An 18,258-nucleotide genomic window follows, 5' to 3' on the forward strand; every position below is an offset into this window, starting at 1 on the left:
GGAAACAGTGGAAACATTGGCTGACTTTATCTTTGGGGGCTTCAAAATCACTGCAGATGGTGACTACACCCATGAAATTAAAGGACGCTTTGAAGCAAGGTTATGAACAACCTAGACATCATATTATAAAGCAGAGACATTACTTTATCAATAAAGGTCCATCTAGTCAAGGTTATGGTTTCTCCAGTAGTCATGTATGGATGTGAGAGTTGGACTATAAAGAAAGCTGAGCACCAAAGAATTGATGCTTTTGAATTATGGTGTTGGAGAAGACTCTTGACAGTCCCTTGGACTGCAAGGAGATCCAACCAGTCCTGGGTGTTCATTGGAAGAACTGATGTTGGAGCTGAAACGCCAATACTTTGGCCATCTGATGCAAAGAGTAGACTCATTTGAAAAGACCTGATGATGGAAAGGCAGGAGAAGGGGACGACATGATGAGATAGTTGGATGGCATCACCGAGTCAATAGAAATGAGTTTAGGTAAACTCTGCGAATTAGTGATTGATAGGGATGCCTCTCTGCGGTTCATGGGGTCACAAAGAGCTGGACACGACTGAGCAACTGAACTGAACTGTACAGGCTCTGGTTTTCAGTGGCATCCATTGGACTAGAGCTGATGGCTCTGCTAATCCCATCCCCATCTTCCTCCTCCAGGAAGGGCCGGGTGGATGACCCCTCATTTTCCTCTCTTGGGCTGAAGGCTGTCCATCAGGAACTTCAGCTGATACTCACCCAGGTGTGTTTCATCTTCCAGCTGGCCCTGCTCGATGATGAGCACCGACTTCATCTTGACGAAGTGCTTCTAGTACACCAGACTTTCGGAGCCCAGGTAACTGGCCGGGATGTCAAAGACGATGCCCTTCTGGTGGTCCAGGTTCTCCTTCAGCTCCCTTGTGTCCTCATGCTGCTGGATCAGGACGCTGCTTCTCGAGCAGGGATTGCTGGAGAGACAGAAGATGCACAAGCCTTCTGGGTACCAGGCAGGGGTGGCCAGTACCTCCCACAGCCTGCACAGGGAGGCACCCGGATACACCCCACACGAGGTACCCAGATACAACCCCGCAGGAGGAAACCTAGATACACGCCCCACCCCCCCAACCCCCATCACAAAAGGCTCCCAGATACACCCTGAGGAACACGAGAGCCATCTGTGGCCTGAAAAAGCCCAAAACTGGGAGATGCTCTCAGGTAGTGAAGGACTACGAGGGAGCACGTGCGGAGGCGGGGGCTGGGGGCTGTGTGCGCCCAAGGCGTTTCCCTGACAGCACGGCCGATGCGGGCAAAGTGGGCCAAAGCAGTGCATTTAACGAGGTCTCCTAGGGCAGGATTGCTAAACAGCCTCCAATTGACGGCTGGCAGACACCTGGGAATATCCCGGCCTCAGTCCCAGTTTCTGACATCAGCAGAGTCTCTGGTTCCTCCTCCACCTGGTGACCTGAATGGCTTCCTCCAGCCCAATAGGAACATCACAGGGTGTGCTGAGAGGCCAGATGCACAGGACTGCTGCTTGGTGGACTGTGGGCTGAAAACAAAAGCTGCTTCCCTGCTGCTGAGTCCAGAAAGTATCCTGTGGCCTGCACCACCATTTAGGGCTACCTGTTCCCTGCTAGATGACACACTGACTGGCCTGTGTGAGTGAGATGAGGATTAACTGCAATTAATTAATTCCAAGCAAATGACAAAGAGACCTTAGCTGATTCTTGAAACGGGGCTAAAGAGATCAGTTGAGATCCCTGGAGACTAGAAGCAGGAAGGAGGGCGTCCTGTGTCCATGTCTTGCCCATGTGTCCCACTTTCTATTTGGAAATACAGGGGAGCCTCCCACAGCCTGATGCTGCATCTTTACCCTGGTTAGCATGCCTGGCACCAACAGTTTCCCCCCACACTGGTCACAGTGGAGGTCAGGCCCCTATGCTGAACCTGGAAGAGGCCATGGACTGCCATTGCCTCCGGTTCTAGGAAGATGAAGCTCATCAAGAATGCCCAGTGTGGACCTAATGTGGAGACCCCAAGGGTTACAGTGAAGGTTCAGGGCCCAGGAGGACCACAGACACGGCCCCCCATGGGTGACTCCTTCAATGTCTCTGATGCTAACTAATAAGCCTATGGATGGCATCACTGACTCAAAGGGCATGGGTCTGAACACATAAAATAATGCTAGCATGTTTTGGCCACCTGATGCAAAGAACTGACTCATTGGAAAAAACCCTGGGAAAGAATGAAGGTGGGAGAAGAAGGGGATGACAGAGGATGCAGTGGTTGGATGGCATCACCAACTCAATGGACATGAGTTTGAGTAAACTCCGAGAGTTGATGATGGACAGGAAAGCCCGGTATGCTGCACTCCATGGGGTCTTAAAGAGTCAGACATGAACAGGCAACTGAACAACTTGGGGAACCTCATGGTGGTTCTGCACTGTGAGAAGGCAGTGAGTGAGAGAGAAGACCTTGTGTGACCAGGTGGACAGTGGGCCCAGTGAGGCTTCCAGTCATTCACTCAGTACCCTGTGGGGCTTCCCCCACCACCACCCCTCCCACCTCAGGGTGGGTACCAAATCACCTGGAGGCATTCTGTCATCCAGGCTGTTGAGGGCATTCTCCACATGGGCCACATGGCCAGACAGCGACAGCAGGAGTTTCCCCACTTTGTTGAGGTCCCTGATGACCATGCAGGACTTGTAAACTTGTTGGGCTTGCAGACAACCTTGACCAGGGCCTCTACTTCTTTGCCCAATACGCTGTTGGCTTGCACGTCCTCCATCAGGCTCTCCTGTGCCTCCCTCAGCACCTGCAGCTTGAGACTGAGGTTCTCAATGAGCTCATGCTGTGGGTACAGCATCCAGGACTCAGTCATCGCCTTACTGACCCAGGTGCCTCCCCTCCCCCCACAGCACCCACCTGCACCTCCTGGTCTGAGGGTCATCAGCAACTTGTTTCACATGAACAAATATCAGCATCAAAAAATCTACAAGAAATAAATGCTGGAGCAGCTGTGGAGAAAAGGCAAACCCTCTTGCATTTTTTGAAAGTGAAAGTCACTCAGTTGTCTGACTCATTGTGATCCCACAGACTATACAATCCATGGATTTTCCAGCCCAGAACACTGGAGTGGGTAGCCTTTCACTTCCCCAGGGGATCTTCCCAAGCCAGGAATTGTATCCTGGTCTCCTGCCTCATGGTGGATTCTTTACCAGCTGAGCCACGAGGGAAGCCCCCTTGCACTGTTAGTGGGAATGTAAATTGGTACAGCTGTTATAGAAAACAATATGCATATTTCTTAAAAAAAAAAAAAAAAAGACTAAAACTACCATATGATATAGCAAATCCCAATACTGGACATATACGTTGGAGGAAACCATAACTGAAAAAGACACATAAACCTCACAGTTCACTGCAGACTATTTAAATAGTTAGCACATGGGTGGAGATGAAAATGACAACCCACTTCAGTATTCTTGCCTGGAGAATCCTGTGGACAGAGGAGCCTGGTGGGCTGCTGTCCATGTTTGGTCACACAGAGTCAAACATGACTAAATTGACTTAGCATGCAGTCATGCACTGGAGAAGGAAATGGCAACTAATTCAAGTATTTTTACCTGGAAAATCCCAGGGACAGAGGAGCCTGGTGGGCTATCTGTGGGGTTGCACAGAGCTGGACACTATTAAGCAACTTAGCAGCAGCACACAGAAGCAACCTAGACTTACATCGGTAGGTGAATGGTTAAAGAAACCATGGTACATACACACAGTGGAATATTGTTCAGCCACCAAAAAGGGACACATTTGAGTCAGTTCTAATGATGTGGATGAACCTAGAGTCTATCATACTGAATGGCATAAATCAGAAAGAAAAAAAAATCATATATTAACACATATATGGATTCTAGAAAGATAATACAGATGAACCTATTTGCTGGGCAGCAGTGGAGATGCAGACACATAGAGGACAGATGGGTAGGGGAAGGATGGTGGGTCTAATGGAGAAGGTAGCATGGAAACACGTACACTACAATGTGGAAAAAGCCAGTAGGAATTTGCAGAATGACACAGGGAGTTCAACACTGCCATCCTACTTCACCCCCGCCCACCCCCCCCACCCCTGCCACAAGTGTCAATCACAGGTCCTTGATGGGTCTCCAACCCTCCTCCCTGCTTGTCTACACATCCCAGCCACTGGTCCCTGACATCCTCTCTCAGTGTCCCTCCTTGTTCTGTCTACACTGCTCCCTGCCCTCAAGTTCCTGTCATCATCTCCTGGCCCTCTTCCCCTTTGTTTATGTGCCTGCACCTGGTAGTCACTGATCTCCCATGCAAGCCTTCTCCTCCCTGTTTACACAGCTTCCATTCATTGGTCTACTGACTCTTTCTCCTTGTCAACAGAGCTCCAGATACAAACAGTCCCCGCTGCCCCCCCCCCACCAACTGACCTCAACTCCAGTCATTCCTACCTGTCCACAGATGTTCAGCCACAAATCCCTGCCCTCCTCTGCAACCTTGCCCCATTAGTGTCCATAAAGATCCAACAACTGATCCCTGAATTCCACCCTGATAATCCTACTCTGTGTTCACACAGTTCCAGTCCCTGGACTCATCTTCTAGCCTCATTTCTCACTGCCTGTGTGTCTGTGTACATGCTCAGTCATGTCCAATGAATAATGGGCTGTAGCCTGCCAGGTTCCTCCATCCATGGATTTTCCCAGGCAAGACTACTGGAGTGGGTTGCCACTTCCTACTCAGGGGCATCTTCCAGACTGGAAGTCAAACCTGCACCTCCTGATTGGCCAGCAGATTCTTTACCACTGAGTCACCTGGGAAGCCCCTGATAGATCTTTGTCTACACAGCTGAACTAGTGGTCTCTAACCTCAACTACAATGCTCCTCATCCTTGTCCACACAGTCCTAGCTTCTGGGGCCTGCCTTAATGTCCAAGACTTCTCATCCTATTCACATAGGTCAGGTTGCTTGTCCCTGACTTTATCTCAAAAGCTCCTCCTACTTGTACACACTGTTCCAGTCACTGACTTTATCTGCAAGCCTCCTCCTCCTTGGACAGAGGGTTCTCTTTAAGGGTTGGTGATTTCTCTTCCAGTCCTCTTCCCCTTGTCTCCAGTCTTCCTTCCACTTGAAGACACCACTCCGGGCACCAAAACCTGAGTTTATCTGCACTCCTCCTTTTACAGAGTTCTAGCCATGGGTCCCTGTCCTCCCAAACAATCCTCTTCATCTTGGTACAGAGATCTCTAGCCCCTGACCGCTTTGCTTTCTGACCCTTCTGCCTCATGCTGCCAAAGGTCCAGCTACTGGTCCCTGATATCTTCTCCAAATGTCCTCCTCCTTATCTACACAGCTCAAGCAACAGGTCTCTGAACTCATCTCCAGTCTTCTCCTTCCAAGTCAGCACAGCTTGAGGAACTGGTTGCTGAATGCCCCCTCCATTCCTCCTTGTGTTCACACAGCTGCATCCACATGTGTCTGGCCACTCACAAATCCCCCCTCCTCCTTGTCCGCACACAAGACCAGGAATGGGTCACTGACCTCCTTTCTCATCAGCCTTTCTCTTTTCTACACAGTTCCATCTAGAGGTCACTGACCTAGGCTGCAATTCTCATCACCCTTCAGTTCAGTTCAGTTGTTCAGTCCTGTGTGACTCTTTGCAACTCCATGGGCTGCAGCACGCCAGGCCTCCCTGTCCATCACCAATTCCCGGAGCTTATTCAAATTCACGTCCATCACATCGGTGATGCTATCCAACAATCTCATCCTCTGTCATCCCCTTCTCCTCCCACCTTCAATCTTTCCCAGCATCAGGATCCTTTCCAATGAGTCAGTTCTTTGCATCAGGTGGCCAAAACATACTAGCATTATTAAGTGGCCAAAGTATTGGAATTTCAGCTTCAGCATCAGTCTTTCCAATGAATACTCAGGACTGATTTCCTTTAAGATGGACTGGTTTCTCCTTGCAGTCCAAGGGACTTTCAGGAGACTTGTCCAACACCACCAAAAGCAGCAATGCTTCATAACTCAGCTTTCCTTATAATCTAACTTTCTCATCCATCCATGACTATTGAAAATAACATAGCTTTGACTAGAGAGACCTTTGTTGGCAAAGCAATGTCTCTGCTTTTTAATATGCTGTCTAGTTTGGCCATAGCTTTTCTTCCAAGCCACAAGCATCTTTTAATTTCATGGTTGCAGTCACCATCTGCAGTGATTTTGGAGCCCCAGAAAATAAAATCTGCCACTGTTTCCATTGTTTCCCTATCTATTTGCCATGAAGTGGTGGGACTGGATGCGACAATCTTAGTTTTCTGAATGTTGAGTTTGAAACCAAATTTTGACTCTCCTCCACTGTGTCCTCACCCTTGGGCACACAGTTGCCATCACTGATACCTGACATTATCAACAGTCCTCTCCCTCCTTGTACTCAGAGCTCTAGTCACTCTTTCTGGACATTTTGTTCTGATTCCACAGAGTTCAAGTCACTGGTCGCTGATATCACGTACAATCCTCTTTGCCCCTTTTCCACATAGAGCTAGGCACATATTGCTGACCTTCTCCAATTTATCCTACTCTGTGTCCACATACTTCAAGCCATGTGTCCCTGCCTTTCTCACCAATCTTTGTCCTCCTTGTCAACACAGCTCCAGACACTGGTCCCTGACCTCTTCTGCAATTCTCCTCATCCTTGTATACAGAGATCCAGACACAAGGTTGCTGACCTTCTTTCAAATCTTCCAACCTACTTTTGCACATATTCCTGTGAGAACTCAATGTCTGTCTCTTGACACTATACTGCAACGTGTCCATATACCTCAAGCCAGTGGTCTGTGCCCTCCTCTACAGTCCTCCTGTTCATTGTCCACACAGCTCCAGTCACTGGTCCCTGATCTCCTCTACAGCCCACCTCTTACTTGTCCACACAACTCTAGCCAAGGTTCCTGACATCCACTCTAATACTCCACTTCTTGTCCACACAGCTCCAGCCACTGGTCCCTGACTCCCACTCCACTCAGTCCTCCTCCTCATTTAACATCCAACTCCAGCCAGAAGTCACTGACTTCTTCTCAACCTTTCCACATCCTTCCCCACATATCTCTCTAACCACCAGTCCTTGGCCTCCCAATCCTCCTTCCCCATGTCCATAAGCTTCAGCAATTGATCCCTAACATTGCTTATCATCACCTTTCCTTTTGTTCAGTTCAGTCATGCAGTCATGTCCGACTCTTTGTGACTCCATGGACTGCAGCACGCCAGGCTTTCCTGTCCATCGCCAACTCCTGGAGTTTACTCAAACTCATGTCCATTGAGCCAGTGATGCCATTCAACAATATCATCCTCTGTTGTCCCCTTCTCCTCCTGCCTTCAATTTTTCCAGCATCAGGGTCTTTCCAACAAGTCAGCTCTTTGAATCAGGTGGCCAAATGATTGGAGTTTCAGCTTCAGCATCAGTCCTTCCAATGAATATTCAGGACTGATTTCCTTTAGGATGGACTTGTTGGACCTCCTAGTGGTCCAAGGGACTCTCAACAGTCTTCTCCAATACCACAGTTCAAAAGCATCAATTCTTCCTCACTCAGCTTTCTTTACACTCCAGCTCTCACATCCATACATGACTCCTTTTGTCTACACATTGTCATTCTTTTGGTCCACACAGCACTGTCTATCATCGCCCTTCCTTTTTGTTTAAGTGGCTGTGTAGTGAACTGATTAAACTGACCTGAACTGCAGTCCTCTTCATTCTTGTCCTCACAGCCTCAGCCACTGGTACCTGACCTCATCTCCAAAACGCTGCTTCCCTGTTCACACAACTCTGGCTGTATGTCCGAGATTTTACACCCAGTTCATCTCTCTTCTGCTGGGCTTCCCTGCTGGCTCAATTGGTAAAGAATCTACCTGCAATGCAGGAGACCCAGGTTTGACCCCTGGGTTGGGAAGATTTCCTGAAAAAGTAAATAGGAACCCACTCCAGTATTCTTGCCTGGGGAATTCCATGGAAAAAAGAGCCAGGTTGGTTCCAGTCCATGGTATTGCAAAGAGTCAGACATGACTGTGCAGCTAACTTTCACTTTCCCCCCCTCTTCCACACACAGCTTCAGTGGCCAGTGCCTGACCTACCTTCCAATCTTCTTCCTCCTCATCTACACAGATCTAAGCACTGGTCCCCAAACTCCACTCCACACTTGTGTTTAAACAGCTGCATCTATAGGTCCCTGGCCACCTGTCAATCAACCTCCTCCTCGAACACAAAGCTCCAATCACTGGTCCCTCACGTTGTCCCTTGTGAGCCTCCCATTTTTCTACACATCTCTATCTATTGGTCAGTGACCCAAAGTGCACCTGTCCTCATCCTTGCACACAAGGGTCTGGACACCAGTCCTTGCCTTGACGACAAATCATTTCCTCCTTCAACACTGAGCTCCAACCATGTTTCATGGCCTCTTCTCCAATAGTTCTGTGCTGAGTCTACATAGTTCCTAGTCACTGGTCCCTGACCTCATCTACCTTCCTCTTTCTCCAAAGAGAGCCAAGCACAAGTCTCTGACCTTCTCTCAGCTTTTCCATCCTTTTAATCCACATACCTCTGGAGAAAATTCCCTGACCTCTCCAGTCTATTCTATTCCATCACCAATAATTCAAGCCACTGGTCCTGGCCCTTCTTCCCTTCTTATTAAACCCTGTCCACACAGCCCCAGCCAACAGTTCCTAACCTTTTGGTGTTTGAAAAAGCTGCACCCATAGGCCCCTGGTGACCTCACAATCCCACCACCTTGTGCACATAACTCCACACATTGTCTGTGATCTTGCCTCCTATAACACATCATCTTTTCCACACAGGTCCTTCTGGTGGTCACTGACCTGAATTGCAGTCCTCCTCATCCTTGTCCACACAGCTCCAGCCATCAGTCCCTGATTTTATCAACAGTGGTCCTCCTACCTGAACAGAGATCTCCAGGCACCAGTCCCTGACTTCCTCTACAATCCTGCTCCAAGTCTAAGCCGCTCCTGTTACTGGTCCCTGACCTCATCAGCAATCCTTTTTCTCCATGTCCACAAAGATACACACACAAGTCCCTGACGTTTTCTCTAGTCTCCATCCTCTTCTGTGCATATCTCCCCAGACAAGTCCTTCAATCTTTCCTATGCCTCATCAACAAAGGCCAAGCCACTGGTGCCTGAGCTCCTGTGTAGTTCTCCTTCTCCTTGTCCACACACCTTCAGCCACAAGTCAATCCCTCTCCTCCTTGTCCACACTGGTCCATGACCTTCTCTCTAATCTTCCACTTCCCTTGTTGTTACAGCCCTATGTATGGACCCAACTGCCTCCCATGCTGCACCATCCTTGTCTAAACAGTATCAACCACCAGTTCCCTGAAATGCTTTCCAATCCTCCTCCTCATGTTCTCACAACCCCAGCCACTGATATGGCCACATTACAAGCTCCTACATGGCCACACAGCTCCAGCAACTGGTCTGTGACCTTGCCTTTCATTCCCCTTTCTTTTTGTCTAGACAGCTTCATCTAGTGGTCACTGATCTGAACTGCTGAACAATTGATGCTATTGAGCTGTGGTGTTGGAGAAGACTCTTGAGGGCCCCTTGGACTGCAAGGAGATCCAACCAGTCCTGAATATTAGAAAATTAGTCCTGAATATTCATTTAAAAGACTGATACTGAAATTGAAACTGCAATACTTTGGTCACCTGATGTGAAGAGCTGACTGGAAAAGACCCCGATGCTGGGAAAGATTGAAGGTGGGAGAAGAAGGGGATGACACAGGATGATATGGTTGGATGGCTTCACCAACTCAATGGATGTAAGTTTCAGTAAACTCCAAGAGTTGGCGATGGACAGGGAGCCTAGGATGCTACAGTCCATCGGGTTGCAAAGACAAGACTGAGTGACTGAACTGAACTAAAATGACCTAAACTGCGGTCCTCCTCATTCATGTCCACACAGTCCCAGCTGGTGGTCCTTGAGTTATTAATTTATGAACCTCCTCATCCTGGCTCACTTAGGTGTGGCCCCCTGCCACTGACGTTATCTCCAATTGTCCTTTTTATATATACAACTCCAGCCACTGGTGACTTTCTTAATCTGCAGTACCCCTCTTTCTTGTACATAGAGCCTCTAGCTGCTGGTTTCCTTTCCACTTCTCAGTTTCCTTTCCACCCTTACTACTTCATGTCCAAACAGCTCCAGCAACTGGTCCCTGAGTATCATCTATGTGTTCCCTCCTCCTGGTCCACGCATGGTCCCTGACCTCATCTCCTATCTTCCTCCTTCTTGACCAAAGAACATCAGCCACAGCCACCTGAGTACATCTCCACATCGCCTCCTCTTTTCCCTAAAGCACCAACCACTGGTCCCTGACTTCCTCTCTAGTCCTCCTTGTGCAGAGGGCTTCTAGCCATAGATCCCTGTCTTTCTTTGTATTTTTCTGCTGCATGTCAACACAACTCCCACCACTTGTCCCTCGACTTTCTCTACATGCATCCTCCTCCTTGCCTGCATAGCTATAGCAACAGTCCCTAATCTTGTCTCCTCTCCCATTCTCTCGACATGATTCCATCTAGTGGTCACCAACCTGAACCAAGATCCTCCTCATGCTTGTCCCCATAGTCCCAACCATCAGTCCCTGATTTCATCTACAAAGCCCCTCATCCTTGTTTACAAGGATGTCATCTATACAGAGACAGCTATGGGACCCTGACCGCCTCTCCCATCCTGCTCTTCCTTATACACACAGCTCCACTCACTGGTTCCTGACCTCCTCTCCAAAATTCCTCGTCCTTGTCCATAAAGTTCCAACTACTGATCCCTGACCTCTGGTCAAATCTTTGTCTTTCTAGTGCTCACAGCTGCAGCTACTGGTCCATGACTTAAAATTTCCAAACCTCGTAATCCTTTTTCACACAGGTCTCGCCACGTTGTTGCTGACTTTATCTCATCTTTCTCTTTGCATACACAGGTCCAACCACTTGTCCTGACTTGTCCATCCTTCTAAGCACAGCACCAACCACCAGTCCCCATTACTATTTATCTCAAAGCCTTCACCTGCTTATCAAAACATCTCCAGACACAAGTCCCTGACTTCCTCTCCAGTCCTCCTCCTCCTCGTCCACACAGCTCCAACCACTGGTCTGGCCACATCTCCAGGCATCCTCCTCCGTGTCCCTCACCTTGTCTCTCATTCCCCTTTCTGTTTGTCTACACAGCTGTATCTAGCAGTCACTGACCACTAGTGCTATCCTCCTCATTCTTGTTCACAGGGTTTTGGTCTCCTGTCCCTGACTGTTATCTACAATCCTCTTCCTCCTTGTACAGAGAGCTCCAGCCACTGGTCTTTGAGATCATTTCCAATCCTCCAGCTCCATGTCAACATGACTCCAGACAACTGGTCTCTGACTTCATTGCCAAACCTCTGCATCTTTGTTCACATGGGTAGAGCCACTTGTCTTATGACGTTAGGCCAATCGTCCCCACCCCACTATGCGAAGGGCTCCCAGTCACCCTGGCTCACTGTCTGCAGCACAGTCCCAAGCGCACAAGAGTGCATGTGTCTAGCAGCACACACACACAGAGCACAGGCTCAGGTGCCTGCACACCCGCGTGCCTGCATGTGAACAAGGCTCCAAAGGACTTTTCACCTCTATCTGCCAGATTTTCCCATCAGGCACAACAATACACAGGGAGCGCATCTGCCAGTCTGCCCTAGACCACCCCCCACCCCTAACCCCCCCCCACCCCGCCCTGGGCCCCCAGAGGTGGCAACTTGCTCTTCAAGGCAACAAAAGGGGCACGAGCAGCCTGAAAGCCCAGAAGGCAGTCTAGCCCTGCAGATGCCCAGAGATGGGTTGGCCGTGGTACCCGGCTCACTTACTCGAGTTCCGCCCACAGTCAGCGCATCTGGCAGCAGATCTGCATCCGCTGCTGCCTAGTGATGGACAAGTCCACACAGGTTCCCTCCAACTGCAACCCTGGGGACCTCCAGGCTCCCCCGTGACTTCGCTGGTGATCTAGAGGCTAAACCCCCAAAGTCTGGCCCTCTGAGGGCCCTGAGGGCTCCGGCGTCTTCCTCTTTTCATCAAAGTGATAGGAAACACAGAAAAAAAGCCTGCCTGTTATGCAACTCTGGCCACTCCAGTGTGTTGCAATATATCCTCTAACTTGTGCCCGTTCAATCTCACAACCTTAAGGTCAGATGGAACAGCGAAGTTAAACAACAATAACAACAAAGCCAACACTCAATAGTCCACTTCACCTCAGTCTGTGTTTTGGGGGTTTATTACACATTCCATAGGAATTTGATCTGAACAACTAACAGTGTCTCTGGAAGTTTCACTGCCTAGAAGGCATTCTGTGCAGAGCACCAAGTCTCCTGACTTGCCCAATCCATCTCTTCACAATGACCAGTATTTAAAGTCCCTGTACCCACCACCTCTCCTCAGGCAGCCTGAGACCTTGGGTGCTCACCTTCCCCAAAACACACAGGAAGTGCCTCCCACCAGGGTCCCTAACACCCCCTTCCCACACAGACTGCCTTGACCCTCTCCAGTCCTGAACTTACCCTTCAGGTCCAACCTGCTTCAACCTCTTCAAAATGCACCCCAATTAACTTTTGACTCTTGCTCATTTAAACAAACAACCCACACCATTTTGCAATATCCCCTGAATTATGGCTATTTTTGGCTTTCCTAATGCCTCAGACAGTAAAGTCTGCCTGTACTGCAGGAGATCTGAGTTCAATCCCTGGGTTAGGAAGACCCCCTAGAGAAGGGAATGACGAGCCACTCCAGTATTCTTTGCAGGAGAAATTCCATGGAGCCTGGTGGGCTACAGTCCATAGGGTCATAAAAAGTCAGACACATCGAGAGACTAAGACACACACATGGCTATTTTGCTAAAAGTGAGTTTTTTATTTTTATTTTTTTGGCACTTGTTTGATCTTAGGCACTATGCTGCTCCATTATTGTTACACACATTAAACATTTATATAAATCTGCAAGGAAGTTTTCCCTGGTGGCTCATATGGTAAAGCATCTGCCTGCAGTGCAAGAGACCTGGGTTTGATCCCTAGGTGAGGAAGATCCCCTGGAGAAGGAAATGGCAACCCACTCCAGTACTCCTACCTGGAAAATTTCATGAATACAGGAGCCTGGTAGGCTACAGTCCATGGGGTTGCAAAGAGTGGGACACAACTGAGCAACTTCATTGGTTCACTGGCAATGAAGGCTGTTGCTATGCTTATCTCCAGGCAAGAATACTAGAGTGGTTGCCATTTCCTCCTCCAGGGGAATCTATCTGACCCTGGGATTGAACCTGGTCTCCTGCATTAGCAGGTGGATCTTTAAGGGCCGAGTCACTAGGGAAGCCATGTTCCCGGGAAGGCAAGTTATTGAGACGTTATTAGCAGGCTTAGCTGGCCTGATGCAACCACACGGAGAAGAAAAGTGAGGATCTGAACCTGTTTTCCACCCCCAAAGCCCATATTTTTAACACTTTTTTTCCAGTAATCTTATTTATTTATTTTCGGTGGTGCTGTGTCTCCATTGCTGCTGACTTTCTCTTGCAGTGATTGGGAGCAATTCTCTAATTGTGGGGTGTCTTTTCTTGTTGCAGAGCATGGGTTCTAGGGCACATGAATTTCAGCACTTGCAGCTCCTGGGCTTCAGAGAAACTGCTCAATATTTGTGGTTCACAGGCTTAGTTGCTTCATGGCATATGAGATCTGCCTGGTCAAGGATTGAACCCCGTGTCTCCAGCATTGACTGGTGGATTATTTACCACTGAGCCTCCAGAGAGACCCCTGCACACTGGTTTTCATCTCCACGTATTATTTTACCAAGCCCAGGACCCATCACTATCCAAGGGCACCATCTATCCAAGGCCAGCCGCATGTCTCAGAGCAGAACCCAAGGCTGTCCATATAACAGGCATCTCTGAAGAGCCTGGTGGCTGAGAGGGACTCCATCACACTTACTGCTCCAAAGGTGTGTTCCTGGGGCTTCTCTGGGTGGTCCAGGGGCTAAGATTCCACACTGCCAAGGCAGGGACCCAGGTTCAATCCCAGGTCAGGAAACTAAGATCCCATATGTCATCCCTGAGAATTACATGCCCCAACTAAAGATCCCACATGCCATGGCTAAGAACTGGTGCAGCCAAATAAACAAGGTTTGTACCTGAAATTTACAAGCTAACTCAAAACGCCTTGAGGAAAGCTACTCCCAACACTTCTTTTCAGAATGCTTTTAGAGTTACAGAAAAAAATATGAGAAAAGAGTGTTCCTTACACCTGTTTCCCCTGCTGTCAACACAGTAGTACTTTTGCCATAATTGTATGCCATAATTAGTACAATTGCCATAATTGTCATTAGTACATTTGACTGTCATGTCAAACTTTTTGTGACCCATTAAACTTTTTGTGACCCGTTGGACTGCAGCATGCCTGGCTTCCTGTCTTCCACTATCTTCCAGGGTTTGCTCAAACTCTTGTCCATTGAGTTGGTCAGGCCATCCAACCATCTCATCCTCTGTCATTGTCCCCTTCTCCTTACCATAACTCCTATTTTGGTACATTAATATTAACCAGAGCCCACACCATATTCAGACTTTCTTCATTCTCACCTGCTATTGTATGTTCCAGGACCCCAGTCAGGATCCCTCATTTACCAGTCACACGCTCTTCACATCCAAGTGACAGGCTCTGAGACTGTCCTTATTTTCTAGGCCTTCCTCAGTTTCCAGAAGGACCATGAAGGCATTTGCAGAGTGTCTCAGCTGGGATCTGTTTGATGTTTCTGTTGTGATGACCCAGGAGCTATGGATTGGGGTGGGTGTTGGAGAACATAGAGGTGAAATGTCCTTCTTATCGTCAAATATAAGGACCATGCTATCAATACAATGATCTCTACTGATGAGCTGGCAGGGTTAGGTACACCAGCCTCTCTGTGGTCACATGGCCTCACCCCACCATTTCACCCTGGAACCTGTGGAAGTAGCTCACCAAATACACCCCAAAGTACGACACCCACACCCCACCTTACTCTCTAAGGGCAGAAGACCTACAGAGATTCAGAACTTTTCTGCACAGATCTCTTTCCTCTACTTCTAATGTACTTGATCACTTATGGCTGTGTGGACTCAGGGATAGATTATTATTATTATTTTTAATGTTTATTTCAAAACTTTATTTTGGGCTGTGCAGGGTTTTTGTTGCTGCATGGGCTTTCTCTGGTTGTGGCAAGAGTGGGTTATTCTCCAGTTAAAATGTGTGGACTTCCCATTGCAGTGACTTCTCTTATTGGGAAGCATGGGCTCCAGGGCTCCTGGGCTTGAAAGCTCAGTAGTTGTGGTGCACAGGCTTAGTTCCTCTGTGGCATGTGAGATCTTAGTTCCCAGACCAGGGATTGAAACTGTGTACTCTGTATAGCAAGGCAGCTTCTTAACCACTGGACCATCAGGGAAACCCGGGGATATTTTACACATTACTTTATATGCCACTTTATTTCACAGCAGTTTGGGTCACAGGAAACTCCAGATTGGCTTCTGTGTCCCTTTGGCAAATTCTCATTGTTACAGAGTTTTTTTCCTGTGTGTGTGTGTCTGTCTGTTTGAGTACTTCCTTACTTTTTGGGGACAACACACTGAAGACTTAGTTTTGTATACTCCCAGCCCCAACCCTAGACTCGAGCATTCTTCTGAGGACCCCTCTATATTTTAATGGAGAAGCAGAGATATCACTTCCAACAAAGATTCATCTAGTCAAAGCTACAGTTTTTCCAGTAGTCACCTTTGGATGTGAAAGTTGGACCATAAAGAAGCATGAGCACTGAAGAACTGATACTTTTGAACTGTTTTGTTGGAGAAGACTCTTGAGAGTCTCTTGGAGAGCAAGAAGATCAAATCAGTCAATCCTAAAGGAAATCAACCCTGAATAATTATTGGAAGGACTGATACTGATGCAGAAGCTCCAATACTTTGGCCACCTGATTCAAAGAACCAACTTATTTGGATACTGAGTCCCTGATTCTGAGAAAGACTGAGTACATGAGGAGAAGGGGATGCCAGAGGGTGAAATGGTTGGATGGCATCATCAACTCAATGCACATGAGTTTGAGCAAGCTCCAGGAGTCGGTGATCGACAGGGAAGCCTGGTGTGCTGTAGTCCTTGGGGTCACAAAGAGTTGGACATGACTGAGTGACTATCACTTTCACTTTCATACCAGAAACAAGAATCTGGCAGCTGCTTCTGTACTAGGAAATCCATTTTTAAGATAGACCCTCAATGAATGATTTCTGAAGAGAAAGTATTTTTATCATGTTAAGGTTTACCTTTGAGTTTTCCTACATCCATGTTTCCTACAATGAGGCCACTTATCAGGCATATAAGATACTCAGAGCTTATGCTTGGCTAACACCATTAAGACTCAAAGTTGTAAATATCCATAATAAGTGGAATATGCATCTGCTTTTACCTGGTAAGATATTTGTGCCCTTGAAAAAGTCCACAAATAAGAAGGGAACAGAACATGGTAAACACCCTGACATATATACATTCCAAAAGAACTGTTCCTTTTATCTTAGTCTCTCAGAGAAGCTTGGTGAAGCTTCACACCTTATCCAAATCACTTCACATGAATGGAGACTTATAGTCTGTGAATCTCAAAAAGGAGGCTCTGCTCACAGAATCTTTTGTTGTCTTAACATATCCTTGTTGTGAACGGGCCACAGACACTTTAACTAATCCAGAGGCCAGTGAGATGAAAATGACGAGAGACCTAGTTATCAGTGTTGCAGAGAGCAAAACCAGAAACATCTGGACATATGACCACACAGGCCCTGCCTCCCATCCAGGAAGCATCCTCACTGAACACCATCCTTTAGCCCCTGGCCAAGTCCCAGGGCTGGCAAGTCCTCTCCGTCTGGGTTTTACGGGAGCATAGCCGCACCCAGCCCTCCAGGGACCGTCCACGCCTGCTCCCAGGCCACAACAGCAGAGTCGCCGGCATGACAGGAACACCGAGTTCCCCCAGGGCCAAAGTGTTTACCGTCTGATCCTTTGCAAAGCTTGTTGACCTCTGTGCTAGAGCCGAGACTCTCAGACTAAAGTCACACACGACCTTGTTTCTTTTTTTTTTTTAATTTGTTTCCAACCTCCCAACAGAAATTTTAGACCAAAGTGGGTGTTACTAATTTACATTCTCACCATCAATATGTATAAATTCTATTGATCTACACAGAATACATGGTCTCAGCTGGGTTAGATGGGTGACAATTTAACGGGTGAAAAGGAGCATTTTTATCGCAATCTTTCTTTTATAATTGTATTCAAGAACAGCTGATTTAACCATGCTGTGTTAATTTCTGCTGTACAGCCAAGTGATTCAGCTAAACATATAAGTACATTCCTTCATACTCTTTTCCGTGATGGTTTACCACAGGATATTGAAAATCACTCCCTATGCTCTACAGTCAGTTCAGTTACTCAGTTGGGTCTGACTCTTTGTGACTCCATGGACTGCAGCATGCCAGGCATCCCTGTCCATCACCAACTCTCAGAATTTACCCAAATTCATGTCCATTGAGTTGGTGATGCCATCCAACCATCTCATCCTCTATCATCCCATTCTCCTCCTGCCTTCAATATTTCCCAGCACTAGGGTCTTTTCCAGTGAGTCTGTTCTTTGCATCACATGGCCAAAGGATTGGGGCTTCAGCTTCCAAAGAATTTTCAGGACTGATTTCCTTTAGCATTAACTGGTTGGATCTCTTTGCAGTCCAAGGGACTCTCAAGAGTCTTCTCCAGTACAACAGTGTAAAAGCATCAATTCTCCCATGCTCAGCTTTCTCTATGTGCTTTACAATAGAACCTTGTTTATCCATTGTGTATAGAATAGTTTGCATCTGCTAACCCTAAACCTCTAATGTTTTCTTTCCTTCCCCACACTGACTCCTTCTGTAACCAAAAACCTGTTCCCACATAGACTCATTTTAAATTAAAAACAAAACTTTTTTCTTTTTTTGTGGATTTTCAGCATTGATGTGATTTGAAAAATTGAGACAAAGCTCATATATCCAAAAATTCACCCTCTTGAAGTGTCCAGCTTAGCAGCTTTTAATAAATTCACAGAGTTGGACAGCATCACCACCATCTCATTCCACAATGTTTCCACCAACCATACAGGAGCTCCACACCACTGGGACAGGTGGCCAGCCTCCCAACCTTCACCCACCTCCCCTGTGTCTCCTTGGATC

The 18,258-nt window shown here is 47.6% G+C and overlaps 1 protein-coding gene across 1 annotated transcript; it reads right to left on the reverse strand.

The window, feature by feature from the left end:
• Positions 1–679: 679 nt before the first annotated feature.
• Positions 680–2,857, reverse strand: SHROOM2 (shroom family member 2). Its single transcript, XM_070462122.1, is given in 4 exon segments — positions 680–920; positions 922–944; positions 2,556–2,683; positions 2,686–2,857. Coding segments are annotated over 4 exon segments (564 nt in total).
• Between the last annotated feature and the right edge of the window lie 15,401 nt (positions 2,858–18,258).

Source organism: Odocoileus virginianus, chromosome Y (assembly GCF_023699985.2).
Source record: "Odocoileus virginianus isolate 20LAN1187 ecotype Illinois chromosome Y, Ovbor_1.2, whole genome shotgun sequence".
NCBI lineage: Eukaryota > Metazoa > Chordata > Mammalia > Artiodactyla > Cervidae > Odocoileus > Odocoileus virginianus.